The sequence below is a fragment of the Lepidochelys kempii genome, chromosome 7, assembly GCF_965140285.1.
Source record: "Lepidochelys kempii isolate rLepKem1 chromosome 7, rLepKem1.hap1, whole genome shotgun sequence".
Classification (NCBI taxonomy): Eukaryota; Metazoa; Chordata; order Testudines; family Cheloniidae; genus Lepidochelys; species Lepidochelys kempii.
This window is the reverse complement of record NC_136386.1, coordinates 14,744,556-14,761,630: the sequence shown is the minus strand read 5'-3', so window position 1 is coordinate 14,761,630 and position 17,075 is coordinate 14,744,556. Positions and strand designations below refer to the sequence as shown.

The window sequence follows — 17,075 nt, the reverse complement described above, 5'->3', positions numbered from 1 at the left end:
GGAGGGGAGGGATAGGATACAGAAGGACCTAGACCAATTGGAAGATTGGGCCAAAAGGAATCTGATGAGGTTCAATAAGGATAAGTGCAGGGTCCTGCACTTAGGACGGAAGAACCCAATGCACAGCTACAGACTAGGGACCGAATGGCTAGGCAGCAGTTCTGCAGAAAAGGACCTAGGGGTGACAGTGGACGAGAAGCTGGATATGAGTCAGCAGTGTGCCCTTGTTGCCAAGAAGGCCAATGGCATTTTGGGATGTATAAGTAGGGGCATAGCGAGCAGATCGAGGGACGTGATCGTTCCCCTCTATTCGACATTGGTGAGGCCTCATCTGGAGTACTGTGTGCAGTTTTGGGCCCCACACTTCAAGAAGGATGTGGATAAATTGGAGAGAGTCCAGCGAAGGGCAACAAAAATGATTAGGGGTCTGGAACACATGAGTTATGAGGAGAGGCTGAGGGAGCTGGGATTGTTTAGCCTGCAGAAGAGAAGAATGAGGGGGGATTTGATAGCTGCTTTCAACTACCTGAAAGGGGGTTCCAAAGAGGATGGCTCTAGACTGTTCTCAATGGTAGCAGATGACAGAACGAGGAGTAATGGTCTCAAGTTGCAGTGGGGGAGGTTTAGATTGGATATTAGGAAAAACTTTTTCACTAAGAGGGTGGTGAAACACTGGAATGTGTTACCTAGGGAGGTGGTAGAATCTCCTTCCTTAGAGGTTTTTAAGGTCAGGCTTGACAAAGCCCTGGCTGGGATGATTTAACTGGGAATTGGTCCTGCTTCGAGCAGGGGGTTGGACTAGATGACCTTCTGGGGTCCCTTCCAACCCTGATATTCTATGATTCTATGATTCTAAGCCACCCCCACATCGCTAGTTCCAGCACTTATGTCTCCAGTTATGTTCTACACCTTGTTGGAGCTTGTCTCTATTTAAAATGTAACCACTCTGGGTTAGAGAGTGTATTTTCTTGTATATTTGTACAGAGTGCTGCACAGTCCCTACTGAGGACTGTGCGTGGTAGCAAAATACAAATAATATTTTCATTAAAAAATTTATATTTAGAGATGAGATTTCCTGTCCACCCACTTAAAAGGAACAACATAAATGTTTGCATTCATTGTTCAGCACAGCAACATTCTTTTTAAAATGAGGCATTAGAATATCAGCTAACTGAGCAATCTGATTAACTAGTCATTCTGTTACTTTACAGTAACATTAAGTAAAAGATTAAATAATGTGTTGCCATTTACAAAGGCCAGTACTGCTCTGCTGTCCCTAACCATCTAATTTTTTTGCTTCTGTCACTGATCATTTCAGTTTTGAAACAAGAAAGTTATTGTTTGAACACAAGATGGCAGTACATAGTTAACAAAGGTAGCAACCACATCTGTTATGAAAATTGAATATCTGGAGGTGGCAAAGATACAGCTGTTTTATTCTGCTGCTAGAATATTTTACTATGGCAATTACATTCTACAAGTGATTTAGAAAGTTCATTATCACACAACAAAATATTAATCAAGAAAATGTGAAATCTTAAGGAACTTGTTTTTTAGGTTTTTAGAATTAACTCAAGGTAGGGTTGAAAAATTATTTAAAAACAAGATATTGTTTAACTTTTTAAAGATTAAATTTATTGGAGTGCTTCAGATCTTGTAATATCGTCTCCAACATATGTTCAGCTTTATTGCATGCTTCGGGAGGCATTCTCATATTTGAAACTGTTGCCTGCATTTACAGCTTGTGCAACATAGATGTAACTCCAACATAGCTAATAACTCCAGTGTGCTGTATTCAACTTCCCTAGTGTGACCTTTGAACCACAGTTAAAAATCAACGGTTACCTACGTATATTTATGTTGAACCTTTTAAAACCTTTTTATTACTGTATTTAAGTCACATGAAGTGACTATCAAAAACTAAAGGGTGCCATTCTTTTTTTATTTTTTATTACTCACTTTCATCCTATTCTTTATCTTCAGTAAATATTAAAATATCACTTTACAATATGATCTGCATTTGTGGGTCAAGGCAGCACTTCTAAAAATATGCGATGGGAAAGTACTCATTAAATATACCAGAAAAAGAAGCAGAAATCTAAGTCTGATTTTTTTTTTGTTGAATTGAAACAACATGTGGAATCGCACTTTCAAGCTGACAAATTCATGTTAGTATTTTAGCATTCTTGGTGCGTTATACTGTTAAGAGAACAGAACATATAAAATACTTTCCTACTAAACAGTACTCCTGGTAGGTGGTTTGGTTTTTGTTTTTTTTTAAAGTACAGTGGCCTTTGTGGGGAGTAGGTGACCTGGGGGGAGGGATAGCTCAGTGGTTTGAGCATTGGCCTGCTAAACCCAGGGTTGTGAGTTCAATCCTTGAGGGGGCCATTTAGGGATCTGGGGCAAAAATTGGGGATTGGTCCTGCTTCAAGCAGGGGGGTTGGACTAGATGATCTCCTGAGGTCCCTTCCAACCCTAACCTTCCATGATTCTAGTGTATAAGTGGGGTACTAAAAGATTATTACCATCTGTATCCTATTTCTGCTGATTTTGAACTCTAGCTAATCACATAACGTTTAGGGTTTAAAGAAAGGAAACTGCTTTTCAGCTAAACTTCCTTTCTGAGAGTTTAATATGTATTATCTGACAGTTATTTTAATACCAAAATTAACTTGAAGACAAAAAACTAAAAATATAATGCTGAGATGGTAGAATGTTCTGCTGTGACTCTACTTCCAAACTGACTTCAGTTCTGATCACAATTCTGATACATAAACTATGCCCTTAAAAAGTTGGCGCCTGTTCTTCTGGGGGGAAGCTGCTGCTGTGCAAAGTGCTTCCTAGCGTCCTTGCCTGCAGTGGGCTGTGCCTGTGTGGGGTAAGCCAGAGGCACATCCCAACCACAGTACAGTACAGTATATATATAATGCCTTTTGTCTGCCCCCCAAAAATTTCCTTGGAACCTAACCCCCCCCCGCATTTATATTAAATCTTATGGAAAAATTGGATTCATTTAATATCATTTCACTTAAAGTTGCATTTTTCAGGAACATAACTACAATGTTAAGTGAGGAGTTACTGTACATAAATTCTATGCTATGTAGTCACAACAATAGTTCAATTTGTACAAGTGAGACTTAAGTAACTTTAAAAATCTAATGAGATGGCTTCATGTTTGAAGATTTACGTTGCTTCATCAAGGTTGGTTCTTCTGTACATACTTACATAGGCGGTGGAATCCAAACTGTTGCTCTTCTAAATTTTTTATATATAATTTTTTTTCTTTATCAGAATCCAGCAGGCTAAAGTACAAATCCTTCCTGAGCGAGTGCTGCCTTCAACTATGTCAGCAGTACAGCTGGAATCCCTGAACAGATGCCACATAATTCCTTCTTCCAAACCCACAGCGTGGCAGGACCAACATATACATCAATGGTGGCAGAAATATCAAAAGGTCAGAAACTAATTGTTTTTTTTATTTTATTTTTGATGGCATTTCAAAAATCAATAAGTTCTATCTGTGTGTCTTTAAAGAAAAATGCACAAACTGGGACCCTATATGTCAACCTTCTGCTGTTGCTGCAGATTGTGTGGGTTGTTTATCAGCGGACAGCAGTGGGCAAAATCACACTTTGTATTAGATTAGTTATGTCTTATTTTAATTACCATGTCATTGCTTTGGGGGAAGTAGTGTTGTATGTGTATATCTTGCTAAATTGCAGGGAAGGTATAAGGATTGCCTACACATGGAAATTCACCAGCAGAACTATACTATTAGAGTTATTCTGCTATAATTCTACTGGCATAACTCCCCATGTGGACACTCTTATTTAGGCATAAGAGTGCTTTTTTTTTTTTTTTTTTTAGCTTATGTGGCTAAGTCCATATGAAATCTATTAATGTTTATAGTGGCACATAAACCTTTTTTTTTTTTTTTTAAATGTAAGCTAAGAATCCCAGACTCCCAAGACACATTTACAAATGCATTCTATTTATTGGGATGGTCAGTGTTAGGAGATTGTGGTGATTGCTACATAATGAGAATTAAATCTAAGGGCTTGATTTCTAGTTCCTCTCTCTAACATTTACTTTTTTTTCTCATTTACTTTTTTTTCTCATATCAGTTCCTTTCATCCATCAGTTTCTTTCCTCTTTCATTATCACCCTGACTTCTAGTACTTCAGGTGAATTATAGACCAGTCAGCCTAACTTAGATACCTGGAAAGGTACTGAAACAAATAATTGAACAATCAGTTTGTAAGCACCTAGAGCATAATAGGGCTAAACAAAATAGCCAGTATGGATTTGTCAAGAAAAATCATGTCAAACCAACCTAGTTTCCTTCTTTGACAGGATTACTAGCCTACTGGATGGGGGAAGCAGTACCTGTGATGTATCTTGATTTTAGTAACGCTTTAGAAACCATCCCACATGACATTAACATAAGCAAACTAGCAAATATTTATGTTCTGCATTGTTTTTCTGGCGATTTCTGTAAGTGTACCTGGTTTGTTTTTTCTAAACTGGACTCTTTATCATGTACATAATTGAACCTCACTAATCTAACACTGATTAGTGAGGTTTGTAGAATACTGAGAGCTGGAGGTAGGGCCAGCAAGTTGATATGATGATCTTTGTGGGCAAATAGAAGGGCTTCTTGACGTGCCCTGGGTTTAGCTTTGACTCGAAAACTGTTGGCCATCAGTGCTGCTACTACTGCTTCTGCTGCTGCCTGGGTGCTACTGCCATGGCTTTGGTTTGGCTGTCGGAGAGAAGAGGGACGTGGTAGCTGATTTGTAGTGGAAAATTTTAGAGTGCCATCATTTCCTGTCTTTTCTCTGTGGTTGGGTAAATTCAGCTGAAGGGCAGAGGTGACTTTTTTTGGTGGCTTTATTGATCTATGGGAACACTGAGAACGTGCACCAGTGGAAGAGCATGAGCAGCATCTGCTCGTGGTCGAATCTTCTTCCAGGCATTTGATATGTGGGTGAGAGGTAATCCATGGGTGACGCTGTCTTCCTGTAGTTATCCACAGGGAGGCGACTTCCCCAACATCAGAACCTCTGTGTTTACTTCCTCACTGAAGAGCAAATTTAGATGTCTACTTTCCCTTTGCAGCTGTGCAGTTTAACAAAGTGCAAATCAGTGAGGTTCCATTCTGCTTAATTTTTTGTATTTAAATACATAGTTGTTCCGCTCATGTTAGGAGTGGTGATCCTAGACCAGGGATCGGCAACCTTTGGCACACAGTCTGCCAGGGTAAGCCTCCTGGGGGGCCGGGCCGGTTTGTTTACCTGTCACATCTGCAGGTTCAGCTGATCGCAGCGCCCACTGGCCGCGGTTCGCCGTTCCAGACCAATGGGGGCTGCGGGAAGTGGCGGCCAGCACATCTCTCGGCCTGCGCCGTTTCCCGCAGCCCCTATTGGCCTGGAGTGGCGAACCATGGCCAGTGGGTACTGCGATGGGCCAAACCTGCAGACGCTGCAGGTAAACAAACTGGCCCAGCCCGCCAGGGGGCTTACCCTGGCAGGCTGCGTGCCAAAGGTTGCCAATCCCTGTCCTAAACCATAGATGACAATCTCATAGGCTGGATGCATTTTACTGGCTTCTACTAAATACTGTAAAGGAAATTTTATAAATGAGGTTAATACACAGGCTGAATATATAATACAAGAAATAGAAGTTTCTTGGTCTTTTTAAATAAATTGAGAGTGTCATGCTTTAAGATCAGAGGCCCCTAAGTGTTAATCCAATACAAATGATGATGATATGCCCCTTGCTGAATAACTCAAGAATCCTGACAGGTTTCAGAGTACCAGCCGTGTTAGTCTGTATTCGCAAAAAGAAAAGGAGTACTTGTGGCACCTTAGAGACTAACAAATTTATTTGAGCATAAGGTTTCGTGAGCATGCATCCAATGAAGTGAGCTATAGCTCACGAAAGCTTATGCTCAAATAAATTTGTTAGTCTCTAAGGTGCCACAAGTACTCCTTTTCTTTTTTCAAGAATCCTGAATATCCCAAACTGATATTTGCTTAACACGTTTTTGCTTAAATATAATCCTGTTTCGCTTTCAGTATTGAAATGAATCAGAAAGAAGGCAGGGCATAGCTGATTGCAAGTCCCTCCCTCCCTGCATATGCTAATCAGGTTGCCCCACACTTTTGCAGTGAAAAAATGTGCTTTATGGCCAGAGTTCATCACCTGGAGAAAGTAACTCATCAACAGAAAATGCAAATCCAGACTTTCTGAAGACCAAACCTCTGCAGGAATCAAAAGAAATCAGGTGTGTAGTGCTCCTAAGATTCCTTGCATCTCGATTCTCCCACCTGAGAAGCTGGTAGTTAAACCTAAAAAGCTGAAATAAAGCACATTCATGTTGTAATTACATATCTCTTCATATGTTCTCAATATGATACCCGTGACTGTAATTATATACAAAATATTTCTGCATACTTCAGTGCCTAATAACCTGCCCAGTAAGTAATGTCTACCAGAGAACTACAATATTTGTATTTAACCCATTTGTTTTGGACAAACTCTATATTTTTAATGCTACGTCATTATTCTTGGCATATGTTCAACACAAATATTTCATTTTCAGAAGAGCTAGTATATAATTTTTGATTAAGTATTTTGAAATTTAAATTTAGAAAATTAATTTGATTTAATGCAACATTAAGGTTACATATTTAAGTCAGGAGATGCAAAACATAAAGTTAACGTAGGCAAATAAAGGTTTCTGTGTTGCATGTGCTCTATTTGTAAGTTCTAATAACTAGTGAAAGCATAATATATATGAATTAGTGTTTCTATGAGAATCTTAACTATTTTATTTCCTTCTCTCCTTTTTAAAGATGCACCTTTATGCTCCTGTAATGTAGCTTTTAGAATTTAATTCACTTTTTAAAAAAAAGAGGAGAGGAGAAACTGCTATTGCACTTTAATAAGGTGTTGGTCTTGACTGACAGGAATTTAACTTCAATTTCACTCATTTCCCCAGAGTATGCTCCACTGGGGAAAATCCTGTCTCCTTCCCTGTGCTGCAGAGTTGCACCATTGCAGTTTTGCCAATGGCTGAAATTGGGGATAATCTACAATGTAAACATTTCAAAAGAACCTAACATTTCAGTTTGTGACTCAAGTCTTGCCTCTATCTCGATTCTCATCCATGTACAAAAACCTCTTCCTTAAATTAAGAGGTGTTTTAAGATCAACCTAGCTGGCCTATCAGGGAAGTGAGTTGGAGCTTGAGTGATGCTGGTGCTCAAGCTAATAATGCAAGAGCTCAAGTTACAGTAGCTAATCCAATCACTTTGCTAATCCAATCAGTCTGTGCTGTTGCTGCATGTTTGAATTTAATAACCATTTGAGATTGTCAAATAACAGGCTCAAATGGAATTATTTGATCAAAGATTTAATCAGAGATTAGTTCAACACCACCCAGAAAGAAAAGATATATTACCACCCTTGGTGTAAGTTAAAGAGCTGGCCTTTGTGTCTCTCCCCTGTGTAACTGGTGTGTTGATGGCAGATTTCATTTTCCTACCTAATTCCCAATATATCTATCTTTTCTATGGGGTATGAAACAAAGAGAAACCGCTTTTATGGATGGAAAAAATATTTTCCTATGATTGACTTTTGCCATATGTTATGTTTTTTAATGTTTTTGTTTACCTCATTACTTATGGAATTTCCTTTATGGTATCTGTAGGCTACATGATGGATAAGCAAAAAGGGAATTCTAACCAGATCACTATTCCTGACAACTGGCAATCCCCAAGACCTCTTTTAATGGATCCCCATTTCATCATTGCAGAAAGTATCTGCAATAATAATTGTTCCTTACCAAACAGTCCTGCTTATATCTCTGTAGACTCTTTTGGTAGTTTGAGGGGGTCTTTTTTCCTGGACATTTGTTTTCTCACAGAGTTGGATGGCTTATAGTCTAAGGGTATGGCTACGCTTGCAGATGTAGAGTGCTTTGAGTTAAACCAGCCTTCGTAGAGCGCAGTAGGGAAAGCGCTGCAGTCTGTCCACACTGACAGCTTCAAGCGCACTGTCATAGGCACATTAGCAGCTCTTGCAATGGCCACAGAGAGCAGTGCATTGTGGTAGCTATCCCAGCATGCAAGTGGCTGCAATGTTCTTTTCAAATGGGGGGGGTGGAGTGTGACAGGGAGTGTGTTGTGTGTATGTGGGGGGAGAGTGAGTGGGTTTTGGGGGACTGAGAACATGTCAGCATGCTGTCTTGTAAGTTCAGACAGCAGCAGACTCCCCTTCCCCCCCCCACCTCTCTCTCACACACAGCATTCCACAGTAACAGCTTGCTTTGTCTTGAAGCAGATAATCAGCCAGCTGTCAGAAACAAAGCTTTCAATGAGCATATCCGCATTTCTACAGCGAGTTAAAAACAATGAGAAGAGTGGCCACTTGACTTAAGGGGATTATGGGATGTTTCCAGAGGCTGATCAGAGTGCAACACCTCATTCACACCGACGCTGTGGTGCTCCAGCGGGGGCGCAGCAAACGTTATTCCACTCGCCGAAGTGGAGTACCAGCAGAGTTGTAGCCGCAGAGTCAAAGCGCTCTACGTGCCTTGCCAGTGTGGGCGGGTAGTGAGCTAGTGCATCTGGGGCTCCTTTACTGCGCTGTAACTCGCAAGTGTAGCCAAGCCCTAATACTCAATCGTAAGAAATTCCTGCATATAAGTCACTCACAAGTTACGGACCAATACTCTGGCCTTACTAGTCAAATGCACTTTGCTAACACTATAAAAAAATTTGGGAGAATATATCAATTTAATATAGGGTAGAACCTCAAAGTTACGACACCTCAGGAATGGAGTTTGTTCGTAACTCTGAATAAAACATTGTGGTTGTTCTTTCAAAAGTTTACAACTGAACATTGACTTAGTAAACTTTCAAAGCTGTATTATGCAGAAGAAAAATGCTGCTTATAACCATCTTAATTTGAATGAAACAAGCACAGAAACAGTTTCCTTAGCTTGTCAAATCTTTTTTTAATTTTCCCTTTACTTTTTTTAGTAGTTTACGTTTAACACGGCACCGTACTGTATTTGCTGTGTGTGTCTGTTACTGCCTGACAGCATACGTCCAGTTCCAAAAGAGGCATGTGGGTGACCAGTCAGTTTGTAACTCTGAAGTTCTACTGTACGTTCTTATAAGAGTAATATGTATTTTGAGCAAAACTAACACATTGGTGACCTGGTCTGGTCCCCAGCTGCGAGGCTGTCAGTTCTTAGCTAATGCCTACACCCTGGGCAAGAACTAGCGTCTGGCCTGCTAGCATCATGCGTACATCTCAGTATTAGTATTTTACAATACTGACTGTCAAAAAATTACAGACAGGGTACAGACACGGTGAATCAAAAGCTTTCCATTCTAAAGAAAGTGCTAATATCTTTAAAGTGGTGAACTCAACCTTGCAACATCTTTGCTGTTCAGTCTTCCTGTTCCATTTATAACAAGTGCTACAGATGCATGCAACATAAAATGGGGTGTTCACTGCAGCAGGTTCACAGAGTGGGGATGTTGCAATTCCCCTTAGACAGAAATACATATATACCTTCTAAAGCTCAGAGCCATTCATTGGACATTACGAGCATTTTTTTATCCATCTCCAGCACAAAGTTGTCCATGTAATTATGAAAACATCACTGCAATGCTTTATATAAACAAGCAGGGCTTTTCAGTTTTACTCATCTTTGCAGGGAAGCAATGGTTTTGTGGGAATGGTGCATTCTCTGGTATAGACCCTCCAGTTATGCATCTCTCAGGGAAGAACAAGAATCTGATGGACTAGCTGTGCAAATCACAGTAGATATCAATGAGTGGTTACTGAAAACATCAGTGATACAGGAAATCTCCACACACTAGGGACACCCCCACTTTTTTACAGCCAAATAGAATGCAAAATGTCAAAAGCTTTGTTTGAAAGCAGTGAGACATATTTTGGATGCATTCCTCATGTCCTGGAGCCAGTGTCTCTTCCGTGCCTTTTCTGCTATAAACCTAATATCCTGGATTCAAAGGGGAAAAAAGAAAAACAGGACAAGGCAAAGATCATTTTAATGGCTCCCACATAGCAGAGGCTCACAGACCTTCTGTGTTTTTCAGCAGGGATCTGTGAGAGACTACTTCTTGTTCCAGATTTGCTGACTCTAAAAGATGATCAAGTCTGTCATACAGATCTGAGCTCTCACCACCAGAGCATTAGGACAATGGGTTTTTAACTGACCTCGAACTATCTTGTTCCACTGTTGTTCTGAGTGTGTTAGAGAACTCTAGGAAAGGATCTACTAGAAAATGTTATAATTAAAGGTTCACAATGTGTGCAGATAATACTGTAATAATAACAATGTCCCCTACAATGGCCTCAATCCATTGTATACTTGCATACTCCGGCTCAAAATGTCATACCTATCACTTTTTTTTTCTTTTTAAATTATGGTCCATTTATCAGTCAGATTAATGAAAACTCTATTGATGGGGGCACCATCACTGTAATGGGAAATAAATTTACATAATTACCGGAGATTCCTTCCCCTGTGTTAGGCTCTCCCATGCTTGCCTACTGTAACTAACTGGACGTCGGTAGAATCTCAAACAGGTCCTGGCTTGCGGCATAGCTCGACTCCCCCCCCCCCACCCGCAAGTCCCCCATCTTTATTCTTGCTGTTCATGTCCGGGGACTGTGATTTGGGCTCCTAAAAGGTATCCGCAGTGGTGTGTGGGGTGGTGGTGGGGTCTCCGCCAATATGGTATACAGCTCTTTGTAAAAGCAGCAGGTCTGTAGCTCAGCACTGGATCGACTGTTGGCCTCTTCTGATATGCCTGTCACAGTTCCTTTGTTTTTCACGCAGCACTGGTACTGATCTCAGTCGTACTCCTTCTCCTGCATCCCCCTGCAATCTGCTTATAGATGTCCATGTTACTATAGCTATGCTTGCACAGCCTCTTTGCCCAGAAGGCTAATATGTCCTGTCTGCTCCAAGCTGGAGAATGTCTGGAACATGTAGCTGACATGGTCATCTGGGCAGCTGCACCGAATAACAGATAGCTGCTAGATGTGCTTGCCCCGATGGACAATCAGGAAAAGGCATTTCAAAAATTTGTGTGGTTTTAAAGGGGGTTTTGGCTTCTGTTCTTCATGACCCCTGGGCAGTGAAGGTCACAGTTGTGACCAGAGTAGTTAGTGTCTGGGATTGTGGGACAGCTGCTGGAAGGACTGTCAGGGTCAACATAGGCAAGGCAATGTTTACACTCATGCTGCATCGACCTCAGTATGTTGACCATGGCTCAACACTGCTCAGGCAGGTGGTGTTACTCTGTTGGCTTAATAGAGAGCATATGTTAATGAAGACAAAGTGAAATGTAGACTTGCAGAGCTAGGTAGATGCAAGTGGCTTGTGTCGAGCAAACTTTCTAGTGTAGACGAGGCCAAAGGTACCAGTTAGGACTGGTTGTGGTGTTTATTTTTTGGCGTGTAAACCTCTGTCTGTTGGCAAATGGACAGAGACCCACCGTACTCATTTCTCATATGCTAGTGAAGAATATAAAGTTTTCAAGTTATTAGAATAAAAACAAACAAGGAATTCTTGCGTTGGTACCTTCACGTGCCAAGATTTCTGAAGGAAGATTATTTGACCTAGTAATATCACTGAAAATAAGGGCTTATACTTAAATGCTGACAGATTTTTAGCTAGACCATTGCAGTAGGTGCAACTGTTAAGACACTCACACTAGTTCCTTTAAATAAAGAAATAAAATAAAATGCCAGTCTTGTGTACTTGAGTTCAGTATCTCAATAAAAGGTTCCTAAATGTGTAATGACCAAAGCATTTTCACTGCAGAAATCAGTCATAATAGATGTCCTTGTTTTGTGTTGGGGCATCAGCTTTCATAGAGAATCATTAATTCCCAGGAAGTAGCCTGTGTCTTCCTCAGTATTGCTAATATCTTAATCTCTCTCACTCTCTTGTTAATTCTTTGAAACAAGCGTTCACTGCAGAGATTTGATTTGTTTTTTGAACAACTGAAAAAAGTGTGTTACTGTTGGACAGGTTGAACATAGAGAGATGATGTCACTGAGCCTTTTCCCTTTCATGCTGTTTCTCTGAATCCACTCTGTATGTCGTAGTGCTGTTTCTTTAGAGCAGAAATCAAGTGATCATGTTACTCGTTTTCATATTTGAGAACAACTCCGCTAACTCAGGTCACTCTTGACAGCTCAAATAAATTTGTTCGTCTCTAAGATGCCACAAGTACTCCTTTTCTTTTTGTAGAATTTTACTGTAATCATTATGGTTATGATTTGTTCTACATCTCAAACTGCGCGCGCGTGTGTGTGTGTGTATGGGCAGGTAAACGAACTGGCCCGGTCCGCCAGGGGCTTTCCCCGCACAAGCAGCGGAACAAGTTTGGGAATCATTGTCCAACTGTATTTTCTACTGCATGCATCTGATGAAGTGGGTTTTAGCCCATGAAAGCTTATGCCCAAATATGTGTGTGTGTGTGTGTATATGTATGTGTATATATATACACATATACATCTATTTCTCCTGCTGATAATAGCCCACCTTAATTAATTGGTCTCGTTACAGTTGGTGTAGCAACACCCATTTTTTTCATGTTCTCTGTGTGTGTATATATATCTTTCTACTGCAGTGGTTCCCAAATTTGTTCCGCCGCTTGCGCAGGGAAAGCCCCTGGTGGGCCGGGCCGGTTTGTTTACCTGCTGCATCCGCAGGTTTGGCCAATCGCAGCTCCCAGTGGCCGCGGTTCGCTGCTCCCTCAGCCCGCGCCGCTTCCAGCAGCTCCCATTGTAGAACCACTGTCCTACTGTATTTTCTACTGCATGCACCCAATGAAGTGGGTTTTAGCCCACAAAAGCTTATGCCCAAATAAATTTGTTAGTCACTAAAGCGCCACAAGTACTCCTCAGTTTTTTTGCTGATGCCACTCTGAAACCTATATTCTGTTTGTTTTTTAGGGTCTTGTACCACACTCATGGTATCAATAATGCAACTATTATTTGATTTTAAAACAGACACTTCAGTAATGTTACTCATTTTTCCCTCAGTTAGATAGCAATGGACTTGTGACTTGATCACAGTTTTGTACTTAATATGAAATGTCCTTACTCAACAACTGTTTTACTATGAGGAAGCACTCTTTGGATCTACTTACTAGACTACTACTGAGCTGAGACTCAGGTGATCTGGATTCTGTTTCTGGCTTGTCCACAGATATTTTTTGTGTGTGTGTTTTAACTTGTCATTTGGGGACACTGGCAACTTAAAAATCAAACATCTATGTGAGTACTTCTACCTGCTGTTTTTACAAGCAACACTTACCATTGCTAATTCTTTAAAAAGTATTCTTTTGAAGTAAGGGAGACAGTTTACACCAGCTAATTATCTGGCCCATTGTTCTCAATTTTTTTTTTAGTTTGCATGTGCATTTCATTATAATAATTTCATTGTTTAACCTGTGTAGTCAGTCAGTTTCCCCTCCTACCCCCCATTGCTGGAGGGGATCATTCATTACAACAGGAGAGGGATAAATATGTTTAAACTACAAAAAAGTGATTGTAAAACCCACACAAATTAACAGTGGGCTAATGGACAGGCAAACTACCTGAAACTACTGATAACTTTTTATAAAACTGACTAGATTTGAAGGTGATTATGTACCTTTAAAGGCCACGTCTGCTTGTTGATTATTTGTCATTAAATGAGATTTAATCTCTGTTTGTTTGTTTATTTGTAAATCTGCAATGTGGGTACTGTGTATCTTCATGCATTTTCAAAATATTTTGAGATTTTTTTGGATTGAATGTGCTAACAAGTCCCCAGTGGTGTTATGTTGATTGACAATTCGTGGCATTTTTAAATAAGTAGATGTCTTCCCAGATTATTTTCTCCTCTCCCTCCCCCATATCTGTTTGAACAAGATCTACAGAAATGTTATGATTCAAAAGTAAATGTTATGTTTTCTGTTTCAGCGGAAGTTTCACTGTGCTAGTTTGACTTCTTGGCCTCCGTGGCTCTACTCCTTATATGATGCTGTAAGTATAAACCAGATTTTACCCAGGTATCTGTAATCAATTTTATGTTTTTGGGTATTTCATTATTAAGTAGCACAAAACCATATAATCTATTTTTATTTTGTGTTTTTAAGTACTGACTGCGGCATTATCAAAACATTAGCCAAAATGACACACATTTTAAAATATCTTCAACAAACTTACACATTTTGCTGCAGAAATACTCAACACAATAACAATTTTTGTTTTTATTTCCAAATTAGTAGCTTGGATTTTTATTTGTTACCTTATAGTCTGTGTACATGACTTTAGTAGAAACCGTGAATCCCCACCAAATATGACTTACCCTAATAGTTGATCCGGTACTGAAAGGTTCAGTGTAGTTCAAAAAAAATACACATTTAGAATCCTTAATCAGCTGTTCCCCTCCCTCCCAATAAAGTCTGCTCAATCTTTACCACAATCATTATAAGCAAAACAGAATATGCATCCTGTGAAGAACTTTAGCAGTACCAGCCCTGGCTGTTAGTGTATTACCTCGTCTGTGAAATCTTGTGGTCCCACTGCAGTCAGAGGAAGTTTTGAAACTGACTTCAGTGAGGCCAGGATTTCACTCCTTGTGTCCTGTGGAGGGAAAGTGGACTATGCATCTGGTCACAAGGGGAGCGAGGGGGGCAGTTCTGCTGCCAGCCACCCTGATACTACCATAGCATAGAAATCCTTTAAAGGTAGTTAATTTATTTTCCAAAACTGATCAGATCTCTTGTTTCTGAGAAGTATCCCCACCTTGCCTGATGGGAAACCTAGGCTGATTTTTAATTTATTAGCTTAAAATATGTAGACATGTAGATAAACTGTCTTTGTGCTAAGCTTTTTAAAAGCTAATGTCCACTAGAGGCCAATAGCTCACTCCCCATTTTGCTTTTATTTTAAAGGGGAAAAAATGTGTATTTAAATTACGCTTTTCTTCTAATGAAAGGAAACCTTAATGGAAAGAGTCAAGAGGCAACTACATGAGTGGGATGAAAATCTTAAAGATGAATCTCTTCCATCAAATCCAATAGGTATTATAAAATTATGTTGCTTGGTTTTCAGCAAATTTGTATTTTCTCCCCTCGTATTTTGTTAAAGGTAATGATTTTTTTTTTTTTTTTTTTCTTGCTGGCTAGCCCACAACTTCTACTAGGAAGAGATTATGTGTAGTGAAAGCACATACTAGTCCATTAACAAAGCACCTTTACCAAAAATTTTCCAACACACTTTTAGCACTTGTTCCCTGACCTGCTAGAAATTAATTTTTAAAGCTGGAAAGTTCAGCTTTTGAATTTTCTGACTGACCATGAGATGGGACTGTAGTAGTATATCAGGCCTGTGCTTGTCCTGTGGTCTAACGGTGCTTTTGATGACATAAGAACAAGGATGAATACAGTAAAGTCCATTACCTTATGACAGCATAAATTCCAAGGTCTGGTTAAAGGCAGCTGATTTTTATATAATTCTTAAAAATAAAACTCAATTGAGTATATCAAGACTGAAACGTGTGACTATTGTTTGGGTTTGTTTTTGTTCTGTTTACAAATCTGGCGGGGGGGACCTACGGAAATGAATGCACACAGAAAATGCTTATCCTTCCCATGAGATAACACTTAAGCAAACGTTGATATTAGAGCCAACATTGCCACTTGGTTACGGTGTGTGAAAAGTGTATATTTTTGCTAGTACAATCTTGTTTAGAAAAGCATTGTGCAGACATAGAGAACTGAATAAAAGGCATCTGTATTTCATTTTTTTATTTCTTACATTGTAACAGTCATGGTGCTTTTCTCCAGATTTTTCTTACAGAGTTGCGGCTTGCCTGCCAATTGATGATTCGTTACGTATTCAGCTGCTTAAAATAGGGAGTGCTATTCAGCGACTGCGGTGTGAATTAGATATTATGAACAAAGTAAGTATCTTATTTATGTTTAATTTACGGTGCTTTGATTTAGTGTCACCAGGTAATAAGAGTAGAGTTTGTATAATCTATAACAAAATATAACTTGGAAATGGCAGAATTTTTTTTTTAAGAGGTGGTATTTTTTAGAACTTTTTTTATTTTTCCTATTTATTTTTAACTTTGATAGAATATGTGCTCCACTGATAGTGGCTGGCCCATTATATTTAGCAGCAGACTCGCAGTGCATTTTATCCTTTTTTTCCCTAGCGCTAAAGTACTTGCTGGCTTTTTTTCATCTTGAAAGAATGACAATCATATTTTTAAAATGATGTTCCAACACTTCATTGTACATTGCCAGCCAAGAGATGGTGCTAGAAGCCTGATGCAGTTAGTACCATTCTTTCAAAAATCAGAAAGCATTTACAGTAAAACATACATTAATGAAATATTGCTGTGCCATGATAAGTGGAGTGGATTTTGGTGCTTTTTAAAGTGTGATATATCCCTACAATGATAAGACTATATAAATATTGGACTAAAAGGATTTTTACATTCAAACATCTACTACCCTGATAAGCAGCAGGATTCCAAGATGCTTTAAAACTTGTCTTTTGTTGCCCTTTTACATGGGTTTTCTGGAACTAAAACTTAACCAAGACTATCTAACGCAGGAATTACAATAGCTGTGTGTCCAGATGGGCTGTCAATCTAGTGTAAATGTACTAACTTCACATGAAAGAGCTAGGAGAAATGCACAGAGGAGCATTGGAGAGTTAATAACAGATGACAGAAAGCTGAGGTATTTAAGGCCTATTGTGTTTCAGTCTTCACTAAAGAGGTTAATGGTGATCAGATGTGTAACAGAGTCAATATTAACAAGGGGGAAGGAACACAAACCAGAATAGGGAAAGAATTAGTTAAAGAATGTTTAGATGTTAGAGATATTCAATGCAGCAGGCTAGGATACTTAATTCACGCTAGGGTACTTAAGGAACTAACTGAAGCAATATCGGAACCATTAGCAATTATCTTTGAGAACTCATGGAGGATGGGTGAGGTCCGAGAG

At 39.5% G+C, this 17,075-nt stretch overlaps 1 protein-coding gene across 3 annotated transcripts in view; it reads left to right on the top strand.

Annotated features, from left to right (window-relative positions):
* The window catches only part of CRBN (cereblon), a 49,478-nt gene that overhangs the window by 20,783 nt on the left and 11,620 nt on the right, over positions 1 to 17,075 (top strand). For all 3 annotated transcript variants that reach the window (XM_073351161.2, XM_073351160.2, XM_073351162.2), the window contains 4 exons: positions 3,295 to 3,457; positions 14,032 to 14,094; positions 15,053 to 15,137; positions 15,903 to 16,018. In XM_073351161.2, coding sequence (XP_073207262.1) covers positions 3,295 to 3,457; positions 14,032 to 14,094; positions 15,053 to 15,137; positions 15,903 to 16,018 — 427 coding nt within the window. The remainder of the gene's footprint in view (positions 1 to 3,294; positions 3,458 to 14,031; positions 14,095 to 15,052; positions 15,138 to 15,902; positions 16,019 to 17,075) is intronic.